General features: G+C 40.5%; 2 protein-coding genes and 1 long non-coding RNA gene across 11 annotated transcripts in view; 2 read left to right on the top strand and 1 right to left on the bottom strand.

Annotated features, from left to right (window-relative positions):
* The first annotated feature begins 1513 nt into the window (after positions 1–1513).
* Positions 1514–8902, top strand: LOC115133386 (SLAM family member 9-like). The gene is made up of 5 exons (XM_029666573.2): positions 1514–1717; positions 1968–2261; positions 6867–7121; positions 7288–7439; positions 7658–8902. Exons 1-5 carry the CDS (start codon positions 1654–1656, stop codon positions 7847–7849), a joined length of 957 nt encoding a protein of 318 aa, XP_029522433.2. The 5' UTR covers positions 1514–1653; the 3' UTR covers positions 7850–8902.
* Positions 8903–12041: 3139 nt separating this feature from the next.
* Positions 12042–27626, top strand: part of LOC115133376 (Fc receptor-like protein 5) — a 41090-nt gene continuing 25505 nt past the window's right edge. For 3 of the 8 annotated variants that reach the window (XM_029666549.2, XM_029666545.2, XM_029666547.2), the window contains exons 1-4: positions 12044–12197; positions 13088–13132; positions 13291–13563; positions 26963–27241. In XM_029666549.2, the coding sequence (XP_029522409.2) occupies positions 12167–12197; positions 13088–13132; positions 13291–13563; positions 26963–27241 (628 nt within the window). In that variant the 5' untranslated portion in view covers positions 12044–12166. Of the gene's footprint in view, positions 12198–13087; positions 13133–13290; positions 13564–25057; positions 25146–26962; positions 27242–27626 lie in introns of those variants that run through there. The other 5 variants (XM_029666546.2, XM_065021826.1, XR_003864194.2 and 2 more) reach the window with 4 other exon arrangements.
* On the bottom strand, positions 18021–22476 carry LOC115133397 (uncharacterized). 2 transcript variants are annotated; one of them, XR_003864199.2, is made up of 5 exons: positions 20360–22476; positions 20139–20251; positions 19131–19229; positions 18612–19014; positions 18021–18488 (listed from the first exon to the last, which is right to left on the bottom strand). It is a non-coding gene; the product is annotated as an uncharacterized LOC115133397 (long non-coding RNA). The 2 variants fall into 2 exon arrangements; XR_010464560.1 differs by having other exon boundaries at positions 20139–22476.

Below are 27626 nucleotides of genomic sequence, written 5' to 3'. Positions count from 1 at the left end.
TCGACACAAATAACAGAGTCTCCTCATTGAAAACATCTGAAGTTCTTCAAAGGTAAATGATTTTATTTGAATTCTTTTCTGGTTTTTGTGGAAAATGTTGCATGCTGAATGCTAACGCTAAATGCTACGTTAGCCATCAATACTGTTACACAAATGCTTGTTTTGCAATGGTTGAGAAGCATATTTTGAAAATCTGAGATGACAGTGTTGTTAACAAAAGGCTAAGCTTGAGAGCAAATAGATTAATTTAATTTCATTTGCGATTTTCATGAATAGTTAACGTTGCGTTATGGTAATGAGCTTGAGGCTGTAGTCACGATACCGGATCCGGGATGGCTCGACGCAAGAAGTTAAGCAATGGATTTTTTCTGGCCACACTTCCTTAAAGCCCAGCTCTGTGAAGTGTACGGCTTAAAGTGGTCATATGGACAGATACTCCAATCTCCGCTGTGGAGCTTTGCAGCTCCTTCAGGGTTATCTTTGGTCTCTTTGTTGCCTATCTGATGTATGCACTACTTGCCTGGTTCATGAGTTTTGGTGGGTGGCCCTCTCTTGGCAGGTTTGTTGTGGTGCCATATTCTTTCCATTTTGTAATCATGGATTTAATGGTGCTCTGTGGGATGTTCAAAGTTTCAGATATTTTTTTATAACCCAACCCTGATCTGTACTTCTCCACAACTTTGTCCCAGAACTTTTTGGAGAGTTCCTTGGTCTTCATGGTGCCGCTTGCTTGGTGGTGCCCCTTGATTAATGGTGTTGCAGACTCTGGGGCCTTTCAGAACAGGTATATATATATACTGAAATCATGTCACACTTAAATTGCACACAGGTGGACTTGAACTAATTACGTGACCTCTGAAGGTAATTGGTTGCACCAGATTTTATTTAGGGGCTTCATAGCAAAGGGGGTGAATACATATGCATGCACCAGTTTTCCGTTTTTTGAAAAAAAAAAAAAATTCCATTTCACTTCACCAATTTGGACTATTTTGTGTATGTCCATTACATGACATCTATCAAGGCACAAGGCGAGACACGGATGCAGATGGTTGGAGACTTTCAATGTTTAATAATCCTAAGGGGTATGCAAGGGAATGGTCGTGGACAGGCAAAAGGTCAAAACCAGATCAGAGTCCAGAAGATACAGAGTGGCAGACAGGCTCGTGGTCAAGGCAGACAGAATGGTCAGGCAGGCGGGTACAAAGTCCAGAAACAGGCAAAGGTCAAAACCAGTAGGACTAGAAAAAGAGAATAGCAAAAGGAGTACAGGAAAAACAACACTGGTTGACTTGACTAAACATACAAGACAAACTGGCACAGAGAGACAGGAAACACAGGAATAAATACACTGGGGAATATAAACGACACCTGGAGGGGGTGGAGACAATCACAGGAACAGGTGAAACAGATCAAGGCGTGACAAAAATCAAAATCCATTTAAATTGCAGGTTGTAATGCATCAAAATAGGAAAAACACCAAGGGGGATGAATACTTTTGCAGGGCACATTACAGTATATTTACAGTATATACAAGTGAGCTACAGCTTAAACTGAGGGGGCGGGAAGTTGTGAGAATCGTATTTAGGGCAGGGAACTGCCATCACCTACTTAGTTTGTTTTGAGTAACTCAACCTTGACAGAGATCAGAGAACGATGCCAGACTTCATCACTTACACTAAAACAATGAACATTTTATGGTTTCTACTCATCCTCACAGGTAACCCATACCAATTTTTTTTTTTTTTTAAGATAGTTAAGGTTGAGGTGACTTCTAGAAATAAATTTAATAAACGGTGCACATGTATTTTCCAAAGGGAATTAAGCTTTTAGGACAAAAGAAAAATGTCAAATAACAGTCAGGAATTAGAAAAAAATATGAAGGTAAATAGTTAGCCTGGTATGCTATTCGTGTTTTATCCCCTGCTGAAAAAACGTTGCACCCGGTGAACCTTTTCCTTTTTCTATAGGGACCTGGGCTAAAGTTCCGCCAATAGACAAGTATGGGTTGAAGGGAGGTTTGGTGTGTCTGGCCGTTGCTGAATCCCCTGTGGAGCATGAAGAACTTAAATGGAAATTCAAAAGTGATGTAATAGTTGATAATAAAGAGATCTCTCCTCGATACAAGGAGAAGGTGCAATATAACCCGGTGAACCACTCTCTGTGCATTAAGAATCTGAAGGAAACGGACAGTGGAATTTACTATCCGACTGTTGGAAAATGGAATTTAGAAACTATTATTGAGTACAAAGTAACAATACAGGGTGAGTATAATTCAAAATTTAACTGAGGGCCCACAAAAAGGCTATTGCCGGCTCTGACGGTGTGTGGGCATGGATGTTAGTAAGCAGACCCGAGAAAACCACGTTGGTCCCTCATGATGAGTTCAGATGTTTTTGTGTCCCCCACCACCATCAAAGTTGCTCATCCTTGTTCTAGGGAAGTGGTCTCCAACAGGTCGATTAGGAGCTACTAGTAGCTCGTATATCACCTATGAGTAGCTCACCAAATAATTCTGAAAGGACATAAGTGTTCAACCGCTAGCCGTCAAAAACAAATCGTACAATCGCAACTTTAACATTATCACACCCCTAGTTAGCCATTATCGGCTTAAAAAGCCAAACCTAACACAATATCTGACAATTAATTTCCAGCAATATTGCCCCTGTTTGTCTGTGTGGTGCGCGCGTTTGTCTATCACTCCGTGTGTAGCCAGTTGATGTGATAACTGTCTTGTGGGTAGACTGAAATATGTCCCCCTAAACCTTCTCAATTATATGTTACTTGCAAAGTAGGCTTACCTGGCAGAAGTGTATCATGAGTAGTATATCGTTTGTATCTGATATTTGTTATTTGCAAACATTGCCATGAAATTACCAGCAGCAGTACAGAACCATCAGGGAAGCAGTAATTTAGAAGGCACATTACTCACTCACTAGCTGCGCAATTAAAGGGCCAGATGCGCAATTCATCTAAATGTGTTCGTTTTCTTCCAGACCTAAAAAAAACGTGCTTTATCCATTGACATGGACTTAGAACCTCAAATTCTGTTTCTTTAAGAACTATTGTAATTTTAAGAGAGAAAAACAAAAACATATAAAACCAGGGAAAATGAAACAGAACATCATTTGGGAAAATGTATAACATAATTTGGGGAGAAAATCACATATTTTATAGGGTCCTCTTAGAGTTATTTATTAACCATTATTTGAACACGTATATTGACAGAAAACAGTGCGCCCACTTTCTCTTGTAGACTAAAGACGCGGGGAAGAGTTGCAGGGGAGAGGAGAAGAGAAGAATGTGCCTGTTTGAAAGCTAGAAAAAAAACGAGTAGCTCGTGACATGTTAGATTTTTTTTAAAGCAGCCCTCATTCTAGAAAAGGACCCCTGGTCTAGAGAGTGTATTGCATGTGTTAATTTCATGCAGGAGAAAGGAAGCCATGATGATGATAATACATTTTTATATTTCTGTAGAGTGGAGACGTATTTATTTCGGTTTGACCTTTTATACCTACTTACATTTTCAACTGTGTATGTTGCTGGTTATTATTACAGTATAATAACTATTATAAGTTGAGAATATTACAGTACATTTCAAACCATACCCTATGTAGAAGCAGAAGTTAAATTCCTGACTTAGGGAAAGCGAGAAAAATACTGGGAAATGAATCATTCTGAGTACCAAATGGCTGTTTAATTGAATACTCTATACATACAAAAGTATGCAGACACCCCTTCAAATTAGTGGATTCGGCTCTTTCAGCCACACCTGTTGCTGACAGATCGAGCACACAGCCATGCAATCTCTATAGACAAACATTGGCAGTAGAATGGCCTTACTGAAGATCTCAGTGACTTTCAACATGGAATCGTTATAGGATGCCACCTTTCCAACAAGTCAGTTCGTCACATTTCTGCCATGCTTGAGCTGCCTCAGTCAACTGTAAGTGCTGTATTGTGAAATGGAAATGTCTAGGAGCAAGTCTCAGCCCCGAAGTGGTAGGTCGCACAAGCTCACGGAACGGAACTGCTGAGTGCTGAAGTGCGTAGCGCGTAAAAGTCGTCTGTCCTCAGTTGCAACACTCACTAATAAGTTCCAAACTGCCTCTGGAAGCAACATCAGCACAAGAACTGTTTGTCAGGAGCTTCATGAAATGAGTTTCCATGGCAGAGCAGCCACACACAAGCCTAAGATCACCGTGCGCAATGCCAAGCGTCGGCTGGAGTGGTGTAAGCTCGCCACCATTGGTTGGATCTGGGTTTGGCGGGTGCCAGAAGAATGTGCCAACTGTAATGTTTGGTGGAAGAGGAATAATGGTCTGGGGCTGTTTTTCATGGTTCGGGCTTGGCCCCTTAGTTCCAGTGAAGGGAAATCTTAAAACTACCTCATACAATTACATTCTAGATGATTCTGTAATTCCAACAATGCCCTTGTGCACAAAGCAAGGTCTATACAGAAATAATTTGTCAAGATCGGTATGGAAGAACTTGACTGCCCTGACCTCAACTCCATCGAACACCTTTGGGATAAATTGGAAAGCAGACTGCGAGCCAAGCCTAATCACCTTACATCAGTGCCCGACTTTACGAATGTTCTTGTGGCTGAATAGAAGCAAGTCCCCGCAGTAATATTCCAACATCTAGTGTAAAGCCTTCCCAGAAGAGTGGAGGCTGTTATAGTAGCAAAGGGGGGGACCAACTCCATATTAATAACCATGATTTTGCAATGAGATGTTCGACGAGCAGGTGTCCACATACTTTTGTTCATGTAGTGTATATCCACATTAACAATCACTCTGGTATTCAGTAAGTATGAATAGCCATGCCCCTAAGACTGATTGACCAGAGTAGGTGCCCCTCTGCTAGGCCCCACTTAGCCTTGTACATTTTTCACATGTGTAAGTTAATATTTGTCTGTATCATTTTCTCAAAAGTTAGTAGAAGTGAGCATTTAAAACAGGTTTCAAAAAAATATAATCTATGGCCATACCACCGGATCCCCATAGAAAAATGTCCCCTCCCCCAATGTCACAGTCAAGCCTATGCCCCTGCACACAATAAAACATTCCTGCAAATGTTTTCCCACATTTTCCTACAACTACGGTCATTGCTTTCTACGTTATAACCAGTGTTGTGTATTCATGGATGCCAAGGGAAGCTAGGCTCCCCCAAAAAATGTACACAAAAACCTAACAACAAAAAAAACACTTTTTTTTTTTTTGTCTCTCAGTGTTTCATAATTTTCCTTCAATTTGCAATAGGCTTAATGTGTCTCACCGGAGAAAGCATCCTAGAGAGTGAAACAGCTCCCCTCTGTCGCTGTATGTGTAGGCCTTTTATCTGATGCTTTCTGGTCCAAAAGAGTATGACATTTTTGCCACCCGTAGCATTGAATGCAAGGGAAGCCAGAGAGCATTTGGTAAAAAAAAAAATAATAGCCAATCAGCGTTGAGCTAAACTGAGCGAGCTCAACTGTGAATGGTCCTGGTGCACCAAAACAAAGTGTCAAGGGAAGCCAGTTTGGATTTGGCTTCACTCCAATCATTGTGTGTTGATGTCATCCAGTGGCTAGTTACACTATAGCTAGCTAAAATGGTCCCTTTCCTAATTAAGCCATGAATGGAGATAGGGATTTGGACTTGTGGTTTTACTTAATTCTCCGTTCCTGCCAAAGATTACAATGGCGATTCTGATCCAACCACAAATTCATATATTGTGCCCCAGGCCTGAGAGGAACCACAAATTCATATATTGTGCCCCAGGCCTGAGAGGATGGAAGTTCAATATGTAGCTAGATGTAGAAGGATAAATGTTAACTAGCTAATGTTGCCCATGAAAGAAAGTTAGGCTACCAAGCAAGCATTTCAGCCAGGTAGCCTAGGACAACAAAAAATGAAAGTGTGTACTACTTACTGTATGACAGAGTGATAGACCGTTTTGTCAACACGAAAGAGAGGATGGCATTGACATTTCTTTACAAGTAGGGTGAGTCATAATGTTTTTTTCTACTTGCACGAAAACGAACACGCACTTGCGCACGCGCGCACACACGCACACACAGAAATGAGAACCATGGACAGCCACATCAAAGTAGGGTGAGTCAAAATGTTTTTTTCTACTGCACGAAAACTAAACGGCGCTTACACACACACACACACACACACACACACACACACACACACACACACACACACACACACACACACACACACACACACACACACACACACACACACACACACACACACACACACACACACACACAGAGAAATGAGAACCATGGACAGCCACATCATATTTACCTTGATTGGACTAAATTATTTTTGGTGTCTTTTAGTTGCCACTGTATTAGACTAAGCAGAGGTGATTTGATGATGTTGAAGTTGAAATGGTACTGCAATAGTGGAGGCAGCTGCTGTTTTCTTTGCGACTTGCGTTAACTCTATGTGCTTCTAAATCAATAGTTGTTTTGTGGTCCCAAAATGTTGGAAACATTAATTTGCTTGACCATGCTGTAGGTCATGTAACCGTTTCTTACATGCAATACAATACAATGCTTTGAGGACTTGACCAGACACAGGTTGCTCTCTGGTTTTTGGGATGAAACAAAGGTGTGGTTGAATTTATTCTGCCACTGTGTCTTCTTAATGTTTCAGGCTTAGGCCTATATAACACAAAAGTTGTAAGATGGCTTGTTTCTGGCTTTGCTTTCCCAGCGATTTTACCCACACACTGGTTATAACTGGTTTATGCACAATCATTAATTTGTTTTACTATAGGATTAAACTATAGGAGATTCCTCACACTCCTCTGATTCTTCTTGTCATGGATATAACCTTTTTTTCCAACTCCACTGGTTCTTGTAGAAGCTGTTTCCATACCAGTCATGAAGGTGGTGTCTCTCTACTCCAACTCAAGTAGGGGACAATGTAACATCACAGTGAACTGTTCTGTTAAAGACGTCTGGGCATTGTCTGTCTGTAACGGGCGTCAGTGCACACTGTCACAACAGTCACTCACCGCAGTCAATATCACCATCTCCAATGACAACAGCACTATCCAGTGCACGGTTAAAAATCACGTCAGTGCAGAGACCAACTCACAACCCATGAAGGACATATGTAAGTCCAATTTACCTTCTGTGCCTCTATCATTGTTAAAAAAAATATCAAAGTTTTAATATCATTTCTGTTAACATAATTATGTTTTTTTCCAGCAAAAATGTGAATAACAATGTGTGTGTGTGTGTGTGTGTGTGTGTGTGTGTGCGTGCGTGTGACATCTCAGGCATTGAGAAGGGTGGGAAAGCTTCAGAATACCAAGTTGGCATCATTGTGGGCAGTGTTACTGCTGGATTGCTACTCATTATTGTGTTTGTCGGAATACGACGCATCAAATCAACCAGAAGAAGGGCCCATAAAAACAAGCTGCCACTGCAGGTACCATCTCTGTCCATCATTTATCTATTGTCAGTGTCCTGGAAAAACCTTGTATCTCAAAAAAGTGTCCCCCCCCCCCCCCCCCCCAGCTCTATCGCCATGTAGTCATGTCACATGGGAATGACTACTTTCAGTAGTTAAAGAACAAATGTTTCTCAAGATGTTTAAAGAATGATCATTTGAATGTTGATACAGTATAATGTCTCACACCCTAACAGGTCAACCCAGTGAGCGCTCCACAAGGGGAGAGACCGGGACCACGAAACACAGGTGCTTCTGACGTAACAACTATCTACGTCACTGTAGGGGAACCAGGAGCTGCAGGAGTGGAGCTCCCGTCACCAGAAAAGATGCCAGAGTCACAGTCAGCGGGAATCTACAGCACTGTGCAGCAACCAGCTGCAGAATAGTGTCACCTAGTGGACAAAGTGGGCGCTACAAAAGAAGACAGACCAGGGCCGCAGAGCCCTACATCGATCTACAGCACTGTACAGAAACCAGCAGCAGCACAGTGTTGCCCAGTGGACAAATACGGGAATAATCTCAACAAACCAGACAGAGCTGCTCAATAGGAGATAAACTACCCCTCCGTCCCTCTCACAGTTACCCTGCTATTACATTGACTAAGACTTGACCCCTAGACTCAGATAGCGAAAAGCAAAACACGGGAAATTGTGAACAAGGAAGAATGAGGGGAAATTGTGAACGAGGAAGAATGAGGGGAAATTGTGAACGAGGAAGAATGAGGGGAAATTGTGAACGAGGAAGAATGAGGGGAAATTGAATATATAAAAAAAAAACATTGACTTATTTTGCTTAATTAATCATTCCATCTATTAGCACTGTACATGCTTTATTAAAAATACATGTATACAAAACAGCTGAATAAAAAAAATGGGAATCCCGTGTTTGATCCCATCTTCAACAAACTGAAAAGAAGGTTGAGATGACAGGCTCAACCAAACAATAGCAATAAAAAGACACGTACAACCAATCAACTGTATATCATATTTTTTGGGTTATCATTTTTGTAATAAGTACCATTATCTAATTGGCTAAAATTCACTAAATGTAAATCGCTGGTAAATGACTGAAATGTCCAATGTAGATCGATGAGAAAGCGCATTTACAAATATCAATAGAAAAGTTTCAATCAATTTCTGTAGGATCTGTTACATCTAGCTGGCTATGTGGTAGAACTACACAGGTACTATACAGGTATGACAGATTCAATGAAACTAATGTTCTATGATTGAGTGGAATTTCTTTGAATTGCACTTAATTCAATTCTACTCCCTGCCACTCAAACTCAAATTATACATCATGTGGGGTGTGGCCAATTCAATTAGAAGTTCAACTCATGAGTTGAATGGGAGTCAATTCCAAAGGTCAGAATTGAGCCCAACCCTGGTGAGAATGTGTTTATTGTGTATTTGAATAAATGCTTTTGAGTGTACTATGTATACATGCTTTTGAGTGTGTGTATGTGTGTGTGTACTGTCAATTAGCCTTAAACATGTCCTTACTTGATGCTGTCATTAAGATTTGTATTGTCAATCCAGACCCACTGTCCGTCTTACATCGCTTCTGTCAGTCCAATCCAGGGGAGTGTCTGCAACCCTTCTCCTCGGTGATGTAGTCAAGTCACTTAACCACGAGCCTGAGTCGAGTCCCATGTTCCTAGTGTTTGAGGTCCGAGTCCTTTATTCTCAAGTCGAGTCATGGATGCAGATGTCCTCCGTCACGGATGCAAGCGCATCGACTCTGTTCGTTGCTGGGGAAGTAGTAGCATGATCCACTGTGAAACTCCCAGACAGGATAATATTGTGCCTTCCCTCTCTCTTCTCCGGAAGCAATCTAAATGGAATTACTCACAGTACTATATCCTGATATGTTCATGTTAAATGTGTGTGTTCCCGTTTAAGAGTGCACGAGAGTTGTGGACAAAAATCCCCCCCCCCCCCCCCAAACATAAAAAATATTTTTTACATGACCCTCTGCTTGTACTGTACACATTTTGTTTGACCCTTTAACCCTCATAATATACCAAAAAAGATGACTGTACCACCACAAATATCAATAACTGTAGCAACCCTGTGTTTATAAACATGGATATCGACATAACCACTTTAGCATGGTTTTGTGGCACAGTCGATGCCACGCAGGGCTATGGGCCAGAAGGTTGAGGGTTTGTCGCCCGACAACCCAAAGGACGCGAGTTTGAATCTCATCATGGACAACTTTATCATTTTAGTTCATTAGCAACTTTTCAACTACTTACCACTTTGCAACTACTTAGCATGATGACTAACTCTAAACCTAACCTTAACCCTTTTAGCTAACCCTTCCTCTAACCCTAACCTTAACCCTTTAACCTAGAATTCACAACATATCAATTTGCAAATTCAGATAATATTGTACATTTTTCAAATTCATAACATGTACTGAACAAAAATATAAATCCGCCATGCAACAATTTGCAGTTACAGTTCATATAAGGAAATCAGTCAATTTAAATAAATGATTGAGGCCCTAATCGATGGATTTCACATGACTGGGAATACAGATATACTGTACATCTTGTCAAAGATACCTTCAAAAAAGGTAGGGGAATGGATCAGAAAACCAGTCAGTATCTGATATGACCACCATTTGCCTCACGCATAGAGTTGATCAGGCTGTTGATTTTGACCTGTGGAATGTTGTCCCACTCCTCTTCAACGGCTTGTGCAAAGTTTCTGGATATTGGTGGGAACTGGAACACGCTGTCGTACACGTCGATCCAGAGCATCCCAAACATGCTCAATGGGTGACGTGTGGTAAGTATGCAGGCCATGGAAGAACTGTGACATTATTAGCTTCCAAGAATTGTGTACAGATCCTTGCGACATGGGGCTGTACATTATCATGCTGAAACATGAGGTGATGGCGGTGGATGAATAGCATTGTATTGGGCCTCAGGATCTCGTCACGGTATCTCTGTGCATTCAAATTGCCATCGATGAAATGCAGTTGTGTAAGTTGTCTGTAGCTTATGCCTGCCCATACCATAACCCCACCACCACGGAGCACTCTCTTCACAATTAAAATCAGCAAACTGCTCACCCACACAATGCCATACACACTGTACTGGGCCATCTGCCATAAAAGGTAATACATAAAAATATAAAAAAATGACAGATACGCACAGTGCCTTTAGAAAGTATTCACACCCCTTGATTTTTCCCACACTTTGTTGTTACAGCATGCATTTAAAATGTATTAAATGTATATATTTTGTGTCACTGGCCTACACACAATACCCCATAATGTCAATGTATTTTGCATTTATTTTACAAATTAATAAAAAATGAAAACCTGAAATATCTTGAGTCAATAATTGTTCAACCCCTTTGTGATGGCAAACCTAAATAGTTTCAGGAGTATAAATGTGCTTAACAAGTCAAATAATAAGTTGCATGGACTCACTCGGTGTGAAATAAGTGTTTTACATGATTTTTGGATGACCACCTCATCTCTGTACTTCACACATACAATTATCTGTAGAACCCCTTAGTCGAGCAGTGGATTTTTCAAACAAAGGTTAAACCACAAAGACCAGGGAGGTTTTCCAATGAACTGACAACACAGAGTCACTACAAAGATAAACTCCTCTCACAGTCAACTGTGTTTATTTTCAGCAAACTTAACATATGTAAATATTTGTATGAACATAACAAGATTCAACCACTGAGACATAAACAGAACAAGTTCCACAGACATGTGACTAACAGAAATTGAATAATGTGTCCCTGAACAAGGGGGGGTCGAAATCAAAAGTAACAGTCAGTATCTGGTGTGGCCACCAGCTGCATTAAGTACTGCAGTGCATCTCCTCCTCATGGACTGCACCAGATGTGCCAGTTCTTGCTCTGAGATGTTACCCAACTCTTCCACCAAGGCACCTGCAAGTTCCCGGACATTTCTGGGGGGAATGGCCCTAGCCCTCTCCCGCCGATCCAAGAGGTCCCAGACGTGCTCAATGGGATTGAGATCCGGATTCTTTGCTGGCCATGGCAGAACACTGACATTCCTGTCTTGCAGGAAATCATGCACAGAACGAGCAGTATGGCTGGTGGCATTGTCATGCTGGAGGGTCATGTCAGGATGAGTCCGCAGGAAGGGTACCACATGACGGAGGAGGATGTTGTATCTGTAACGCACAGCGTTGAGATTGCCTGCAATGACAAGCTCAGCCTGAGGATGCTGTGACACACCTCCCCAGACCATGACGGACCCTCCACCTCCAAATCGATCTCCAGAGTACAGGCCTCGGTATAACCGTCATTCCTTCGATGATAAACGCGAATCCGACCATCACCCCTGGTGAGACAAAACCGCGACTCGTCAGTGAAGAGCACTTTTTGCCAATCTATCTATCAATGTGCTTGGTGGGTGCAATATGAAACAAACTGCACATGTTGATGTCCAACCACAAGCTCTGATCTCGTCAATTCAGGTGTCTTTTCTTGTTCCATCCTAGTGTCTTCCAAAAATGAGGAAGGAACTAGTGTGTGGCAATGTAGCCAACCATAAGAAGAAGTTGATCAAAATGTATCAACGGCTATTCTAATTTCTGTCTTTGTACATTTCTCTAGAATCTTTCTCTGTTTTTCTCTGTGACGGCGTGGAGGGGTTTGTCAGAACGACTGTAGTTATAGAGAAAGTCACTTGTATGTGGGAACAGAATGGAGCACACCTTGTTCAGTTTGCTACTATGTAAGTACTGAGTTAGTGTTTGTATATGAACACTTATTACCTGATTTACTAAGAATTTAAGGGAAAAAGGAATAAGACATTAATATAAATGGTGTTTTATCCCTTATTGAGAACATTGCAAACGCTTAGTAAACAGCACTAAAAGGAAATTGCAGCAAATATGGTGTAGGAATATATGAAGCGAGAGTGAGTGACCACTTTACCTTGATGTTGTATCTCCATGGGAGCTTTTCTAGCTGATGCCATGCAGACCTGGTTAGCGTGGTGATGTGCATTTAACCAGGTCATCACTCAGGAACTAAAGAGTGGTGTTAAATCAGTGGTTGCAAAATGTGCTGTCAATGACAATGAATATAAAATGCAATATTTGTTGGATGTGTTGTAGTATTATTGTAAATGGTTGAGGGTTCCTTCACTACAGTTATAGTAAACTGTGCTAAAAAGTTAATGAGTGGTGTTTTGGATCTCTGTACTCTCTCTGGGAAGTCAGTGCCATTTATGGGAAGTCAGGTGCCAACATGGGAAGTCAGTGGACATTTAAAGCTGCAGTATGTAATCGAAAATACCACAAAATTGTCAGCCTGTGCTTGTTGTGGTATACGGCTGAGGGATGGGGCTAAAGAAATTAATTCATCTACATTGTTTACAATAATTGTAATAAAATAACCATATTATAGGTTATGATGGAATAAGACAGTTGTACTAAGCTAATGAGGGAATTCAAAATTCTACTCTTCAAGAATAAATGGCTATGTTTCATTTAAAAGTGCAAAAATCGATGTAGCTAAAAAAAAAAGAAGTACAGTATGGATTTAGTAAACAGTGACATGAATATGGCATGCTATTTATTTCAAGCTAATATTGGAATATTGTGACTTTCTTTGTTGTAGTGCTGAGTACACACATCTACTCTGGACATTCTGACGATGACGATGGTAGTTATTTGTACACTTGATCAAGCCTTCATCTCTTGATGCTTCATCATATTCCTTTGTTTGTGATTTTTTAAATGTGCTTTTGAGTGTTAACATGTTAACAAGGAACAAATAACATGTGTAAAGTAATTGTTTCATGCTGGTTTTATTTTGTGCAGGACCGGCAAAGGCTGTTCTGACCAAACAACCCAAATCCTCCCAGATATTCAGTGGAGAATCTGTCACTCTCAGATGTAACATACAGAGGGGAGAAGTCACTGACTGGAAATACACATGGCGCAAGGATGGTGTAGACTTCCTTAGTAGGAAGCATGAATATGAGATCAGTGAGGTTAAGACTTCAGACAGTGGTGACTACAGGTGTCTGGGTACACATGTTGATCAGAAGAAGCATTCTAAGTGGAGTGATATAGTCAGACTGACAGTGACAGGTAAGTCATCTTATCTCTCATTCACAACAGTGCCTCCATGCCCATAACCACTTGACATTGGGCCCCATTTTAATGAGGCTATTTCATCATTTTAAAAAGGTCTGCATACAGTGGTTGCTCCACTAAAGGTTTTGCGATTATGCTGCGGTACTTCAAGGTAATTTGTGGTTTAGTACGGTACCCTGCGTCACGACTTCATTGCTCCAGACCAGCGCAAGGGGGAGTTAGAGCACTGATTATGCTTTTGGGTCCAACTGTGTCTCTAACTGGCAATGAATGGGCGACATAAACCTAAATAGAAACTGATAATTGTTCACGACTTCGGTGTTGCTTACCAAAACTGTTACACTAAGGTTTTTATTATTTTATTTTGTTAGGATTATTTTGCTCTTACTGTAGTAGTTTAGGCCACTCCCGACCAGTCACATTGTACAGCTCCTGAGTGGCGTAATGGTTTAAGCCACTGCATAGCAGTGCAAGTTGTGTTGCTATAGATGCTGGTTCAATACCTGTGCTGTCCTTGACTGGGAGAACCATGAAATGACTAGCTTTTTGGTTTCTCTCCCTCTAAAAACATAAATAAATCATTCTAAATAACAAACTGGCTTTATTTACACATTAGTAACATTGTCTCACCCCATAATCAAGAATGGCCATTTTCTCGCTCATTTTACATTATTTGAAAACGAAAAAATCTCCAAAATATCGGTATTTTCCAAAATATTGTTATTTTTTAAACAAAGTGATTATTATTAATTTAGAATTATATAAAAGCCCCATGGATATTCTCACAGATATATTATTAACACTGTTATAGGACAATATATATTGGTCATATTGGTCATATTAGTCATGGCTACAGAGTGGCGCACAATGGGATTACCTTGCAGTTCTCCAGCTGTATCTATTGAAAGTGAACGAGGTTCAAGGCACGAGGGCAGGGGGCACTGGATGGGCCGCAGAGCCGCACCAGAAGATGGACCTAGCCAATGAGGAAGGGAGATGGACAATGGATCCCCACCCCACGACACTGGGTAGCACAGAGCAACACTAGGGAACTAGGGAAATGTTCCCACTGTTCTTCGTGCCAGGCTGCCCGTTCAAAGTAAAACAATGTAACTAATAATGGCATCTTTATGCTTTCATTAATAAAATAATGAAAAAAATACTCTTTCAAAATGCCAATGTTTATTTAGATATGGATCCAAAATGAATTACTATGGGAACAAAATATCACTGAATTACAGATATCCTCCAATCCTCTATACAGTGGGGGAAAAAAGTATTTAGCCAGCCACAAATTGTGGAGGTCTGTAATTTTTCATCATAGGTACACTTCAACTTTTTTTTAAATCCAGAAAATCACATTGTAGGATTTTTAATGAATTTATTTGCAAATTATGGTGGAAAATAAGTATTTCGTCAATAACAAAAGTTTATCTCAATACTTTGTTATATACCCCTTGTTGGCAATGATAGAGGTCAAACGTTTTCTGTAAGTCTTCTCAAGGTTTTCACACACTGTTGCTGGTATTTTGGCCTATTCCTCCATGCAGATCTCCTCTAGAGCAGTGATGTTTTGGGGCTGTTGCTGGGCAACACGGACATTCAACTCCCTCCAAAGATTTTCTATGGGGTTGAGATTTGGAGACTGGCTAGGCCACTCCAGGACCTTGAAATGCTTCTTACGAAGCCACTTCTTTGTTGCCCGGGCGGTGTGTTTGGGATCATTGTCATGCTGAAAGACCCAGCCATGTTTCATCTTCAATGCCCTTGCTGATGGAAGGAGGTTTTCACTCAAAATCTCACGATACATGGCCCCATTCATTCTTTCCTTTACACCGATCAGTCGTCCAGGTCCCTTTGCAGAAAAACAGCCCCAAAGCATGATGTTTCCACCCCCATGCTTCACAGTAGGTATGGTGTTCTTTGGATGCAACTCAGCATTCTTTGTCCTCCAAACACGACGAGTTGAGATTTTACCAAAAAGTTATATTTTGGTTTCATCTGACCATATGACATTCTCCCAATCTTCTTCTGGATCATCCAAATGCTCTCTAGCAAACTTCAGACGGGCCTGGACATGTACTGGCTTAAGCAGGGGGACACGTCTGGCACTGCAGGATTTGAGTCCCTGGCGGCGTAGTGTGGTAGGCTTTGTTACTTTGGTCCCAGCTCTCTGCAGGTAATTCACTAGGTCCCCCCGTATGGTTCTGGGATTTTTGCTCACCGTTCTTGTGATCATTTTGACCCCACAGGAGCCCCAGATCGAGGGAGATTATCAGTGGTCTTGTATGTCTTCCATTTCCTAATAATTGCTCCCACAGTTGATTTCGTCAAACCAAGCTGCTTACCTATTGCAGATTCAGTCTTCCCAGCCTGGTGCAGGTCTACAATTTTGTTTCTGGTGTCCTTTGACAACTCTTTGGTCTTGGCCATAGTGGAGTTTGGAGTGTGACTGTTTGAGGTTGTGGTCAGGTGTCTTTTATACTGAGAACAAGTTCAAACATGTGCCATTAATAAAGGTAACGAGTGGAGGACAGAGGAGCCTCTTATAGAAGAAGTTACAGGTCTGTGAGAGCCAGAAATCTTGCTTGCTTGTAGGTGACCAAATACTTATTTTCCACCATAATTTGCTAATAAATTCATTAAAAATCCTACAATGTGATTTTCTGGAATTTCTTTCCTCATTTTGTCTTTCATAGTTGAAGTGTAACTATGATGAAAATGACAGGCCTCTCTCATCTTTTTAAGTGGGAGAACTTGCACAATTGGTGGCTGACTAAATACTTTTTTGCCCCACTGTACATAATTATTGGAGGAGAGTCACGTCATATTTTTCGATATACTGTAGGCCTACCATGGGCGACATGAGTCACACTAGTGTTGAGTAATGTGCTGTAAAAGGGGTGTAGGTCTTATTTATTTAAAGAGTATATTGAAGTTAGAAGCAATATGATTTGAAGCAATAGCCTACAACTATTTTAGCACCGTTTCGCACTACTCTGAGACAAGCATGGGGACTGGTCTTGATAAATCAATGACATTTTTATTTTTACTGAATCTCCTTTTGGGTATTGGTTAGACTACAATTACGGTGTAGAAATGTTATGCTCTTAGTGTAACCTTTATTAAACTACGCAAGTCAGTTAATATCTTGGTGACAGTATTTTCACATCCGGATGAAAAGCATGCCCAAATTCAACTGCCTGATACTCACTCCCAGAAGATAAGATATGCATATTATTATTAGTATTGGATAGAAAACACTCTGAAGTTTCTAAAACTGTTTGACTCATGTTTGTGAGTATAACAAAACTTATTTAGCAGGCGAAACCCCGAGGACAAACCATTCAGATCTCTTTTTTGAGGTTACTCTTTTCAATGGGGTTTCATTGGGAATCCAGATTTCTAAGGGACCTACTTGCAGTTCCTACCGCTTCCACTGGATGTCAACAGTCTTTAGAAATTGTTTGAGGTTTTTCCTTTGTGTAATGAAGAAGTAGCCCTGTTCAGAATGAGGGTCACTTCAAGTGTACTGATAGATAGAGGCGAGTGACCAGAAAGCTAGCTACAGTTTGTTTTCCTCCTGAACACAGATCATCCCGTCTTCAATTTTATCGATTATTTACGTTAAAAATACCTAAAGTTTTATTACAAAAGTAGTTTGAAATGTTTTGGCAACGTTTACAGATATTTTGCAGTCACGTTGCGCATGTTGGAACAGGTGTTTTTCTGGATCAAACACGCCAAATAAATGGACATTTTGGATATATGCAGACGGAATTAATCGAACAAAAGGACCATTTGTGATGTTTATGCGACATATTGGAGTGCCAACAAAAGAAGCTCGTCAAAGGTAAGGCATGAATTATGTTTTTATTTCTGCGTTTTGTGTCGCGCTGCAGGGTTGAAATATGCTTTTCTCCCTTTGTTTACGGAGGTGCTATCCTCAGATAATAGCATCGTTTGCTTTCGCCGAAAAGCCTTTTTGAAATCTGACATGTTGGCTGGATTCACAACAATTGTAGCTTTAATTTGGTATCTTACATGTGTGATTTCATGAAAGTTTGATTTTTATAGTAATTTATTTGAATTTGGCGCTCTGCATTTTCACTGGCTTTTGGCCAGAGAGGTTATATCCCAGAGAGGTTAAGAAATAATTTACAATTTACAATTTACAAGGACAGCCTACTCCTGAACCCCAGTCTCCAGCGTGCCCGCACGACAAGGGGATTCTTTAGCTAAATAGCCCAGTATGGTAGCCTACTCCTGACCGCCACGTTGTACAGCGCCATATTTTCCGATCCATACTAACGAAAACCCAGAGGGTTTTTTGTTTTTCTTTGAATAGAGACACAATAATATTAATCAAATTAATCCCAAACTCTAAAATTAATTGGAAAGGTAGATACAAATTATTTGTTACATTGTGGTTACAATAAAGAATGTAAACAAGATGCTGTGTTTTTATTTACAGTAGTGATGGACTGCTGGTGGCATTTTGAAAACAGGTTTTCAAACACTTGTAGCCCGATTAGCAGGACAATAGACTCTTTATAGCCCGGTTACTGTAGATGTGAACATCCCCCTACCTGCAATGTATTCGATGCTTAAGTACTCTGAAGTGTTACATTTCTAACTCAAAACAGCAATACAGTATTTCTTCATCAACGTCTTTATGCTTTCGTTAATAAAATAACTAGAAAAAAGACATTCAAAATGCAGATGGTTATTTAAACTACATTTTAGTTGCACTTCCACCCAGCTCCAAGACCACGGGTAAAACCTTGCTGAAACCTTGATCAATCTATTTTTTGCATTGTATTATTGTCAATTTCTCTTGCCAAAAAACGTCTTGATGGCCTTGAGTAGTTCTTATTTGCTTGTAGGCTTGGCAGAGATACGGATTTAAATCAGGAGACCTACATGTAGAAATAAATAAATATTTTTTTTTAGAAATACTGTAGGACTACCGTAGGTGTTGTAGGTCTTTGATTTATTTATTTTTATCTAACCTTTATTTTACTTCATAAAGGTCTACTTACTCTGCTGGCGTCTTGACCCAGTTTATGCCCTCATTTGCAATGCAAATCTGTGTGGCTGTCACGACTTCCGCCGATGTCGGCTCCTCTCCTTGCTCCATTTCTCATATGTCCATTTGTTTTGTCTTGTTCCATACACACCTGGTTTTCATTCCCAAATCAATCAACATGTATTTAGTCCTCTGTTCCCCATCATGTCTTTGTGTGTAATTGTTTATTGTTACGTGATTATTTTGTCAGGCACTGCACTTTTGTATTAGACAGTGTTTGTGGCACTAGTCTGTTTTATGTGCTGTCGTTGTTGACCGGTATTAAAGTGCGCCTGTTTAATATACTCCGCTCTCCTGCACTTGACTTCGCCTCCCATATACACGCCTTACAGCGGCAGTGTGTTTTGTGTCATTGTCTGCATTTGGAGAAGAAAAAAATAAGTTCAGCCTAACAGCCAACAACATTAGGTACAATACTATAAATATACATGTACATAGGCCTAAAAATGATAAAATATTGCTATAATCCTACCTTGAAAGAAACGATGTCGTCCCAGAAACACTTTTCTGACATAGGGGCCAGCATATCTCTTGATGATTTCTTCCTCAAAGACATCTCGGGCCATGATACCTGAAAATGGAGGCAACAGTGAATTGCCAAACTTACCATCAAATATGGGCTGGGTCCCTGGTGAGAAATTGCCCCCCAGACATGGAGTTTGAGTGGATGCTTGGGCTTGCTTGCCCTTCTTCCTTTTTTTCTATAGCAATTTTGAGCAAAATGCTCAAGGGCCACGGTTGATTCGTCTGTGAAGAAGACATCATTGAATGTCTCGGCAGCTTTGATCCATGCCTGTGTTACATCTGCGCTTGTCACGCCCTCCACTTCTCCTCCTTTGTCTCCCCAACCTGCTGCCACTCCCCCAGTGCTCTCTTCCTCTCTGTCTCTCTGTGTGTGTGTGATTGTGTGGGCGGAGACAAGTGTGGTGGAGGCAGAGCAGATCCCCACCAGTTGCAACCTGTTCCATAATCAAGACCTCTACAAATACTCAGCCATGCCACATCCACACTGCCAGATCGTAACCTCTGCTCAGTCAGTCTGCGTTTTTAGCCGTTTGTTCCTGCATAGATCATGTTTTCGTGTTGTGCCTCTTTTCCCTTGCCTGACGCTGGGAAAACAGTTTTATCTGCTCTGACTCTGGTCCCTGTCTCTAGTCTCATGTCTAGTCAGTCCTGCTACCCTGTCCTGGACCCCCCACTCTTCAGCTTCCTTGGATTCCTCTCCGGACGTGCTTACCCAACCCCATCCCTCGCTCCAGCCTCAGCCTACCTAACCTTATCCCAGTCTTCTTGTCTGAGTCTGCTCTTGGGTTCACTTGCTCCACTATGCATAACAGCCTGGGCCTGCAGGAAGCAAAGTTCTTTGTTTGTCAGACGAATCATCACATCGAAACTAGAGAACAGTACAAAACAAGCGAACACACATGGTTAATGTTCTGAAAACCCCCCGATATATATATGTATATAAAACATGTCTTACCGAGCGTTTACATAAGTCCATGCAAGTTTCTTCAACTGTCTTTTGACTGTGATTATAGAGATGTTGGGGTTGCCATCGACTCATTCAGTGAGTCGATGTCTTGAATAGTCTCGCTGGAAACGGAATACAATGTAAAAATGTGCAGCACATGGTTAAGATTTATTTATGCATTATTTTTTAGCATTATTAGGCCTATTTTTCAGTATTGTCACCTACTGTACCTGTTCATATGCCACTGTAATCGATGGGGGCTTAGGGCTGTACCATTCTGCTCATCTGATGAAGGTGCACATGGATCAGATTCAAACTTTTAAGACCGAGATCGAGTCATTGAAGACAGACCAGCAGAAAGAGAAATATTATCTGAGGGCAAAGATACGGGCGACAGCTGATGCATTGGTCCAGAGCCAGGCGGCATTGGCGGAGAGTCAGGCGGAGAATGGCGCGTTGAAGGGGGCGTGGAATAAGATGGAGTCACAATTCATGCCAGGCACACCTGCGAGCTCTGGAACTCCATATCTGACATTGAGAGTCAACATACCTGGTGGGTTCATCAGGTCGTCGGTTCACCCTGACATTTCCATTCCTCTTCAGACAACAGAACTTGATCAACTGCTCACCAGGCACAGAAAGGGCCGTCCGGACCGTTCTGCTGTTCTGCTATAGCCTAATAAACACATGCAGGTGGCTTATATCTTCAAAAAGCTTTAAATGTTTTATTATCCAAATGTACAGTACTGTATCTTCATCTGCATCTTTATGCCTTTGGTAATAAAATAATGATAAAAATACTCTTTCAAAATACCGATGTTTATTTAGATATGGATACATAACAAATTACTATGGTAATAAATATTACTGAATTACAGAAATATTGGAACAAAGTTGTCTAATGAAGGTAAACAAATAGTTGCTTACAGGACAATACTCTTTCAAACACACATGGTCACGTCGTATAGTGCCATTATGGCTATTAGCAGGTAGCTGGACAATAGGCTTGCCTAAAAGGAGGGTAGGGGGAGAATTCTATAGTCAAATTTCTTAGTTAGGTTGGCCGTGATTGGTTGCAATTTCAGTTTAATCCATCAGAAAAGACAAAACGACTAATACATCAAAAAGTATTATTATTACTATGTATCACATCTGACCGTGATTGGGAGTCCCATAGGGCGGCGCACAATTGGCCCAGCGTTTCTCTGAAATAAATGTTTTGGCCTTTGGCCTTTTATTCAGATTACAATCGCTCACTTTAGTTTTTTTGAAAACAAAATAACCTCCAAAATGTGTATATATTGAAGCAACATCTCAAGACATCAGTCAGGAAGTTAAAGCTTGGTCGCAAATGGGTCTTCCAAATGGACAATGATCCCAAGCATACTTCCAAAGTTGTGGCAAAATGGCTTAAGGGCAACAAAGTCAAGGTATTGGAGTGGCCATCACAAAGCCCTGACCTCAATCCCATAGACAAATGTGTGGGCAGAACTGAAAAAGCGTGTGCGAGCAAGGAGGCCTACAAACCTGTTACACCAGCTCTGTCAGGAGGAATGGGCCAAAATTCACCCAACTTATTGTGGGAAGCTTGTGGAAGGCTTCCTGAAACATTTGATCACAGTTAAACACTTTAAAGGCAATGCTACCAAATACTAATTGAGTATGTGTAAACTTGTAACCCACTGGGAATGGAATGAAAGAAATAAAAGCTGAAAAAAATCATTCTCTCTACTGTTAATTCTGGCATTTCACATTCTTAAAATAAAGTGGGGATCCTAACTGATTTAAGACAGGGAATTTTTACTAGGATTAAATGTCAGGAATTGTGAAAAACTGAGTTTAAATGTATTTGGTTAAGGTGTATGTAAACTTCCGACTTCAACTGGACCTTTACCAACACCGCTCTGTATTTTGATACTTTGTGCTTCAAATCCTATTGCTTCTAACTTCAATAAGTTCTTTAAATAAATAAGACATACACCACTTTTAACAGCACATTACTCATGTGGGACTCATGTCGCCTATGGTAGGCCTACAGTATATCGAAAAATATGGCGTGACTCTCCGCCAATAATTACATATAGAGGATTGGAGGATTCTAAACTAAAACCAAAAGCTGCCTCATTGGTCTCCCGGTGGCGGCTGGCACGGGTATCGAATCTGAATCTGTAGGTTCGATACGTAGCGTTCGATACGAAAGACTGTTAACTGATTGGTACACTAACAGCATTTGTCTTCATTTAACTTAAAACCTCTTAAGGAAGCTGCGAATTTTCTTTTTGTTAAAAATCGCGCAACATTTCAGCGCCCTGCTACTCATGCCAGGACTATAGTATATGCATATGATTCGTATGTGTGGATAGAAAACACTCAGACGTTTCTAAAACTGGTTAAATCACGGCTGTGACTATAACAGAACATGCGTTTCATCGAAAAGTGCAGGAAAATCTGATCACTGAAAATGGGAAAATATATCCATGCGCAACTTCAACCAATTGTTAAAAGTGACCCACATTAACCTGTTGCCTCTACTTGGGACGCTTGCGTCCCAACTAGAGCTCTGGAAATGCAAATGCGCTACGCTAAATGCTAATAGTATTAGTTAAAACTCAAAAGTTCATTAAAATACACATGCAGGGTATCAAATTAAAGCTACACTCGTTGTGAATCCAGGCAACAAGTCCGATTTTTAAAATGCTTTTCGGCGACAGCATGAGAAGCTATTATCTGATAGCATGCACCAATACACTACAACAGAAAAGCACAGCAGGGGACGTAAACAAAATAATTAGCATTTCGGCGTTCCACAAACCGCACAATAAAATAGAAAACAGTCATTACCTTTCACCATCTTCTTTGTTGGCACTCCTAGATGTCCCATAAACACTATTGGGTCTTTATTTCGATTAAATCGGGCCATATAAAGCCAAGATATCGTTATATGTAGACTGTGTGATAAACGAAAAAAACAGCGATTTCACAACGTAACGTCATTTTTTAAAATTCAAAAAGTAGACGATAAACTTTCACAAAACACTTCGAAATACGTTTGTAATGCTACTTTAGGTATTAGTAAACGTTAATAAGCGATAAAAATCATCCGTAGGCGATGTAAATATCATTAGCTGTCGTCTTGGAAAAAATTTCAGGAGAGAGCTCTTCCGGAATGATCTGGGCGGAGACCGGAGGTAAGCGGTGCCCCTCTTTCGGTTCAACCAAGAATCAAAGATGATTAAATTCACAAGACTCTAGACAACATGGGGATGCTGTGGGAGTTGAATGCTCGGTCTTATCTAATTCGGCTCACTGTTAACAATTGCTGGAAGTGGCGCAAGGATATTTATTTCCATTTTCTGTGATCAGGTTTTCCTGCGCTTTCCGATGTAACGCACGTTATGTAATAGCCACAGTCGTGATTTAACCAGTTTTAAAAACGTCCGAGGGTTTCCTATCCACACATTCTAACCATATGAACGTACTATATTCCTGGCATGAGTAGCAGGGCGCTGAAATGTTGCGCGATTTTTAACAAAATGTTCAAAAAAGTAGAGGGTCGACTGAAGAGGTTAAATGGAGCAGAGGTTGCAATACCTACAGCTTCCACACGATGTCAACAGTCTTGTCATTTGTCTCAGATTTGTTTCTTGGTCAAACCGAAACAAGGGAGCCGATTTCCTCCGGTCTCCGACAAGGTGTTTTGGTTGAGAAATATCCGGACATGATTTCAAGACGTGAAGCTAAAGAATATACATCGCCTCGTGATCATTTTGATAGATTATTAACGTTTACTAATACCTAAAGTTGCATTACAAAAGTATTTCGAAGTGTTTTGTGAAAGTTTATCGTCAACTTTTTTTATTTAATGTTATGGAGCATGCGAATTTTCGCAGTCTTTAAAAAAAATTGCGCAACATTTCAGCGCCCTGCTATTCATGCCAGGAATATGGTACGTTCATTTGGTTAGTTTGTGTGGAAAGGAAACAGTCAGACCTTTCCAAAAGTGTTTAAATCACGCCTGTGCCATTTACAGAACGTGCGTTTCGGTCGAATAGGTCATGAAAATCTGTTCACTGAAAGTGTAAAAATATATTCTTCCGCGCCTGCAGAGCCGCGTTCTCATTGGCTACAGCTTCCCCATGCTGTCTAGAGTTACGTCATTAGTTTCGCAATTGATTCTTGGTCTAACCCAAACAAGAGAACTACTTTCCTACTGCCACCGCCCAGATTTTCGAGCGACCATTTTCAAACATGTTTTTCTCCACGGACCAGCTAACGATTTCACACGGTCTCCTGAGGTATTTTATCGCTTATTAACGTGTACTAATACCTAAAGTAGCATTACAAAAGTATTTCGAAGTGTTTTGTGAAAGTTTATCGTCGACTTTTGGCATTTTAAAAAATGACGTTACGTTATAAAATGCTAATTTTTTACTCCAATTCCAAGGTATTCCTAGCTCGATATCTAGGCTATATATGGACCGATTTAATCGAAAAAAGACCCTAAATGATGTTTATGGGACATCTAGGAGTGCCAAGAATGAAGCTCGTCAAAGGTAAGGAATGTTTTATATTTTATTTCAGCCTTTTCGTTTGCGAGCGCTAACGAAAAATCTGTCGTTTTTGTGATGCTGCATTTATGTGAGGTTGCATGGTACAGATAATAGCGTCTCATGCTTTCCCCGAAAAGCATTTTACAAATCTGACTTGGTGAATAGATTCACAACGAGTGTAGCTTTAATTTGGTATATTGGATGTCAATTTTTATGACATTTTGATTTTTATCATAAACTATGCGTGGTGCACTTGAAATTTCAGAAAATTCGATTCCCTATGGGGAAGCGCTTCCATAACAAGTTAAAAAAATGACGTTACGTTAAAAAACGCTATTTTTTTCGTTGATCACACACTCTTCATAGATCGATATCTAGGCTATATATGGACCGTTTTAATCGAAAAAAGACCCAAAAATGATGTTTATGGGACATCTAGGAGTGCCAAGAAAGAAGCTTGTCAAAGGTAATGAATGTTTTATATTTTATTTCTGCGTTTTGGGTAGCCCCGGCTATCGCAAAATCTGTCGTTAGGTGACGTTGCAGTATTTTGGGGGTACATGCTATCAGATAATAGCTTCTCATGCTTTCGCCGAAAAGCATTTTACAAATCTGACTCAGTGGATAGATTCACAACGAGTGTAGCTTTAATTCACTACCTTGAATGTGTATTTTAATTAACGTTTAATGACAGTTTGAGTTTTATCAAAAACTATAGGTGGCGCTCTGAAACTCCGCTGAGTGATGTTCCTGCCAGGGAACTGTATTCTGCTACATCCTTAAGAAGTTTTAATAATAATACAAATAATATATACAGTACCAGTCAAAAGTTTGGACACACCTACTCATTCCAGGGTTCTTCTTGATTTTGACTATTTTCTACATCGTAGAATAATTGTTAAAAGTGAATTTGTGGAATTTCTTTCCATTTAAATGCGTTTGAGCCAGTTGTGTTGTGACAAGGTAGGGTGGTATACGGAAGATAGCCCTATTTGGTAAAAGAGCAATTCCATATTATGGCAAGAACAGCTCAAATAAGCAAAGAGAAACGACAGCTCACCATTACTTTAAGACACAAAGGTCAGTCAATACAGAACATTTCAAGAACTTTGAAAGTTTCTTCAAGTGCAGTTGCAAAAATCATCAAGCTCTATGATGAAACTGGCTCTCATGTGGACCGCCACAGGAAAGGAAGGCCCAGAGTTTCCTCTGCTGCAGAGGATAAGTTCATTAGAGTTACCAGCCTTTGAAATTGCAACCCAAATAAATGCTTCACAGAGTTCAAGAAACAGACACCTCTCAACATCAACTGTTTAGTGGAAACTGTGTGAATCAGGCCTTAATGGTCAAATTGCAGCAAAGAAACCACTATTATAGGACAATAATAAGAAGAGATAATAATAAGAAGAGACTTGCTTGGGCCAAGAAAGACGAGCAATGGACATTAGACCGGTGGAAATCTGTCCTTTGGTCAAATGAGTCCAAATTTGAGATTTTTGGTTCCAACCACTGAGTCTTTGTGAGACACAGAGTAGGTGAATGGATGATCTCCGCATGTGTGGTTCCCACCGTGACTCATGGAGGAGGAGGTGTGATGTTGAGGGGGTGCTTTGCTGGTGACACTCTTTGTGATTTATTTAGAAATCAAGGCACACTTAACCAGCATGGCTACCACAGCATTCCACAGCGACACGCCATCCCATCTGGTTTGGGCTTAGTGGGACTATCATTTATTTTTCAACAGGACAATGACCCGACACACCTCCAGGTTGTGTACGGGCTATTTTACCAAGAAGGAGTGTTATGGAGTGCTGCATCAGAAGACCTGGCCTCCACAATCACCCCACCTCGACCCAATTGAGATGGTTTGGGATGAGTTGGACCGCGGAGTGAAAGAAAAGCAGCCAACAAGTGCTCAGCATATGTGGGAACTCCTTCAAGACTGCTGTAAAAGCATTCCAGGTGAAGCTGGTTGAGAGAATGCCAAGAATGTGCAAAGCTGTCATCAAGGCAAAGAGTGGCTATTTTGAAGAATCTAAAATCTAAAATATATTTAGATTTGTTCAAAACTATTTTGGTTCCCGCATGATTCCATGTATGTTATTTCATAGTTTTCAAGTCTTCACTATTATTCTACAATGTAACGAATAAAGAAAAACCTTTGAATGAGTAGGTATGTCCAAACTGTTGACTGGTACAATATATAAACTATATAGTTTATGTATTAATTTGTTATCACGCATGTATCCAGATGTTTTGATATTCTGCTTTTTGTTTTCTTAGCTCTTCCTGAAACTACACTGACCGTATATCTAAACCCTGCATACACTGGAGAGACAGTAACTCTGACATGTTCAGTCGGCAGTGGCTGGAGCTATAAATGGTACAAAGACAACACTAAGAAAGTAGTGACCTTGTCTGGCAGACACACTACAACAGGAACCAACTTCACCATCAGGAGAGCTGCTGATTCTGACCAGGGTTTTTACTGGTGTCAGGGAGAGATCCAGTCCAGATCCATATCATCCATCATCAGTGATCCTGTCACAATCACTGTGAAAGGTGAGTTACTTTACTTAGTTTTTTATCATACAAATGGACACTTTATATTGAGTCACTCAATGGTCTGTGTGGTCGATGTGTCCATATGAAATGGTCTGTGTGTCCATATGAATGTAAAAAAGTATAGTTACGGTACTAACTACAGAAGTCAGAACACTTTTGTAATGGCACCGTAGAAGATGGCTGCCGATTTCGTCTCTTAGGGGGAGCATTTTCACTTTTGGATGAATAGCGTGCCCAGACTGAACTGCCTCCTACTCTGTCCCAGATGCTAATATATGCATACTATTATTGGTATTGGATAGAAAACACTCTGAGGTTTCTAAAACTGCTTGAATGATGTCTGTGAGTAAAACAAAACTCAAAAACCTGAGAAGTAATCCAA

The sequence above is a fragment of the Oncorhynchus nerka genome, linkage group LG8 (genome assembly GCF_034236695.1).
Source record: "Oncorhynchus nerka isolate Pitt River linkage group LG8, Oner_Uvic_2.0, whole genome shotgun sequence".
Lineage (NCBI taxonomy): Eukaryota > Metazoa > Chordata > Actinopteri > Salmoniformes > Salmonidae > Oncorhynchus > Oncorhynchus nerka.
Note: the sequence above shows the minus strand (reverse complement) of the source record. Positions and strands in the feature narration are given on the sequence as shown.

What these genes read in the sequence shown, in the direction of transcription:
- LOC115133386 (XM_029666573.2), top strand. Translation starts at nt 1,654, where the DNA reads ATGCCAGACTTCATCACTTACACTAAAACAATGAACATTTTATGGTTT. An exon ending in GTTTCTACTCATCCTCACAG is followed by an intron (nt 1,718 to 1,967) that starts GTAACCCATACC and finishes CTTTTTCTATAG; the next exon opens with GGACCTGGGCTAAAGTTCCG. An exon ending in GTACAAAGTAACAATACAGG is followed by an intron (nt 2,262 to 6,866) that starts GTGAGTATAATT and finishes TGGTTCTTGTAG; the next exon opens with AAGCTGTTTCCATACCAGTC.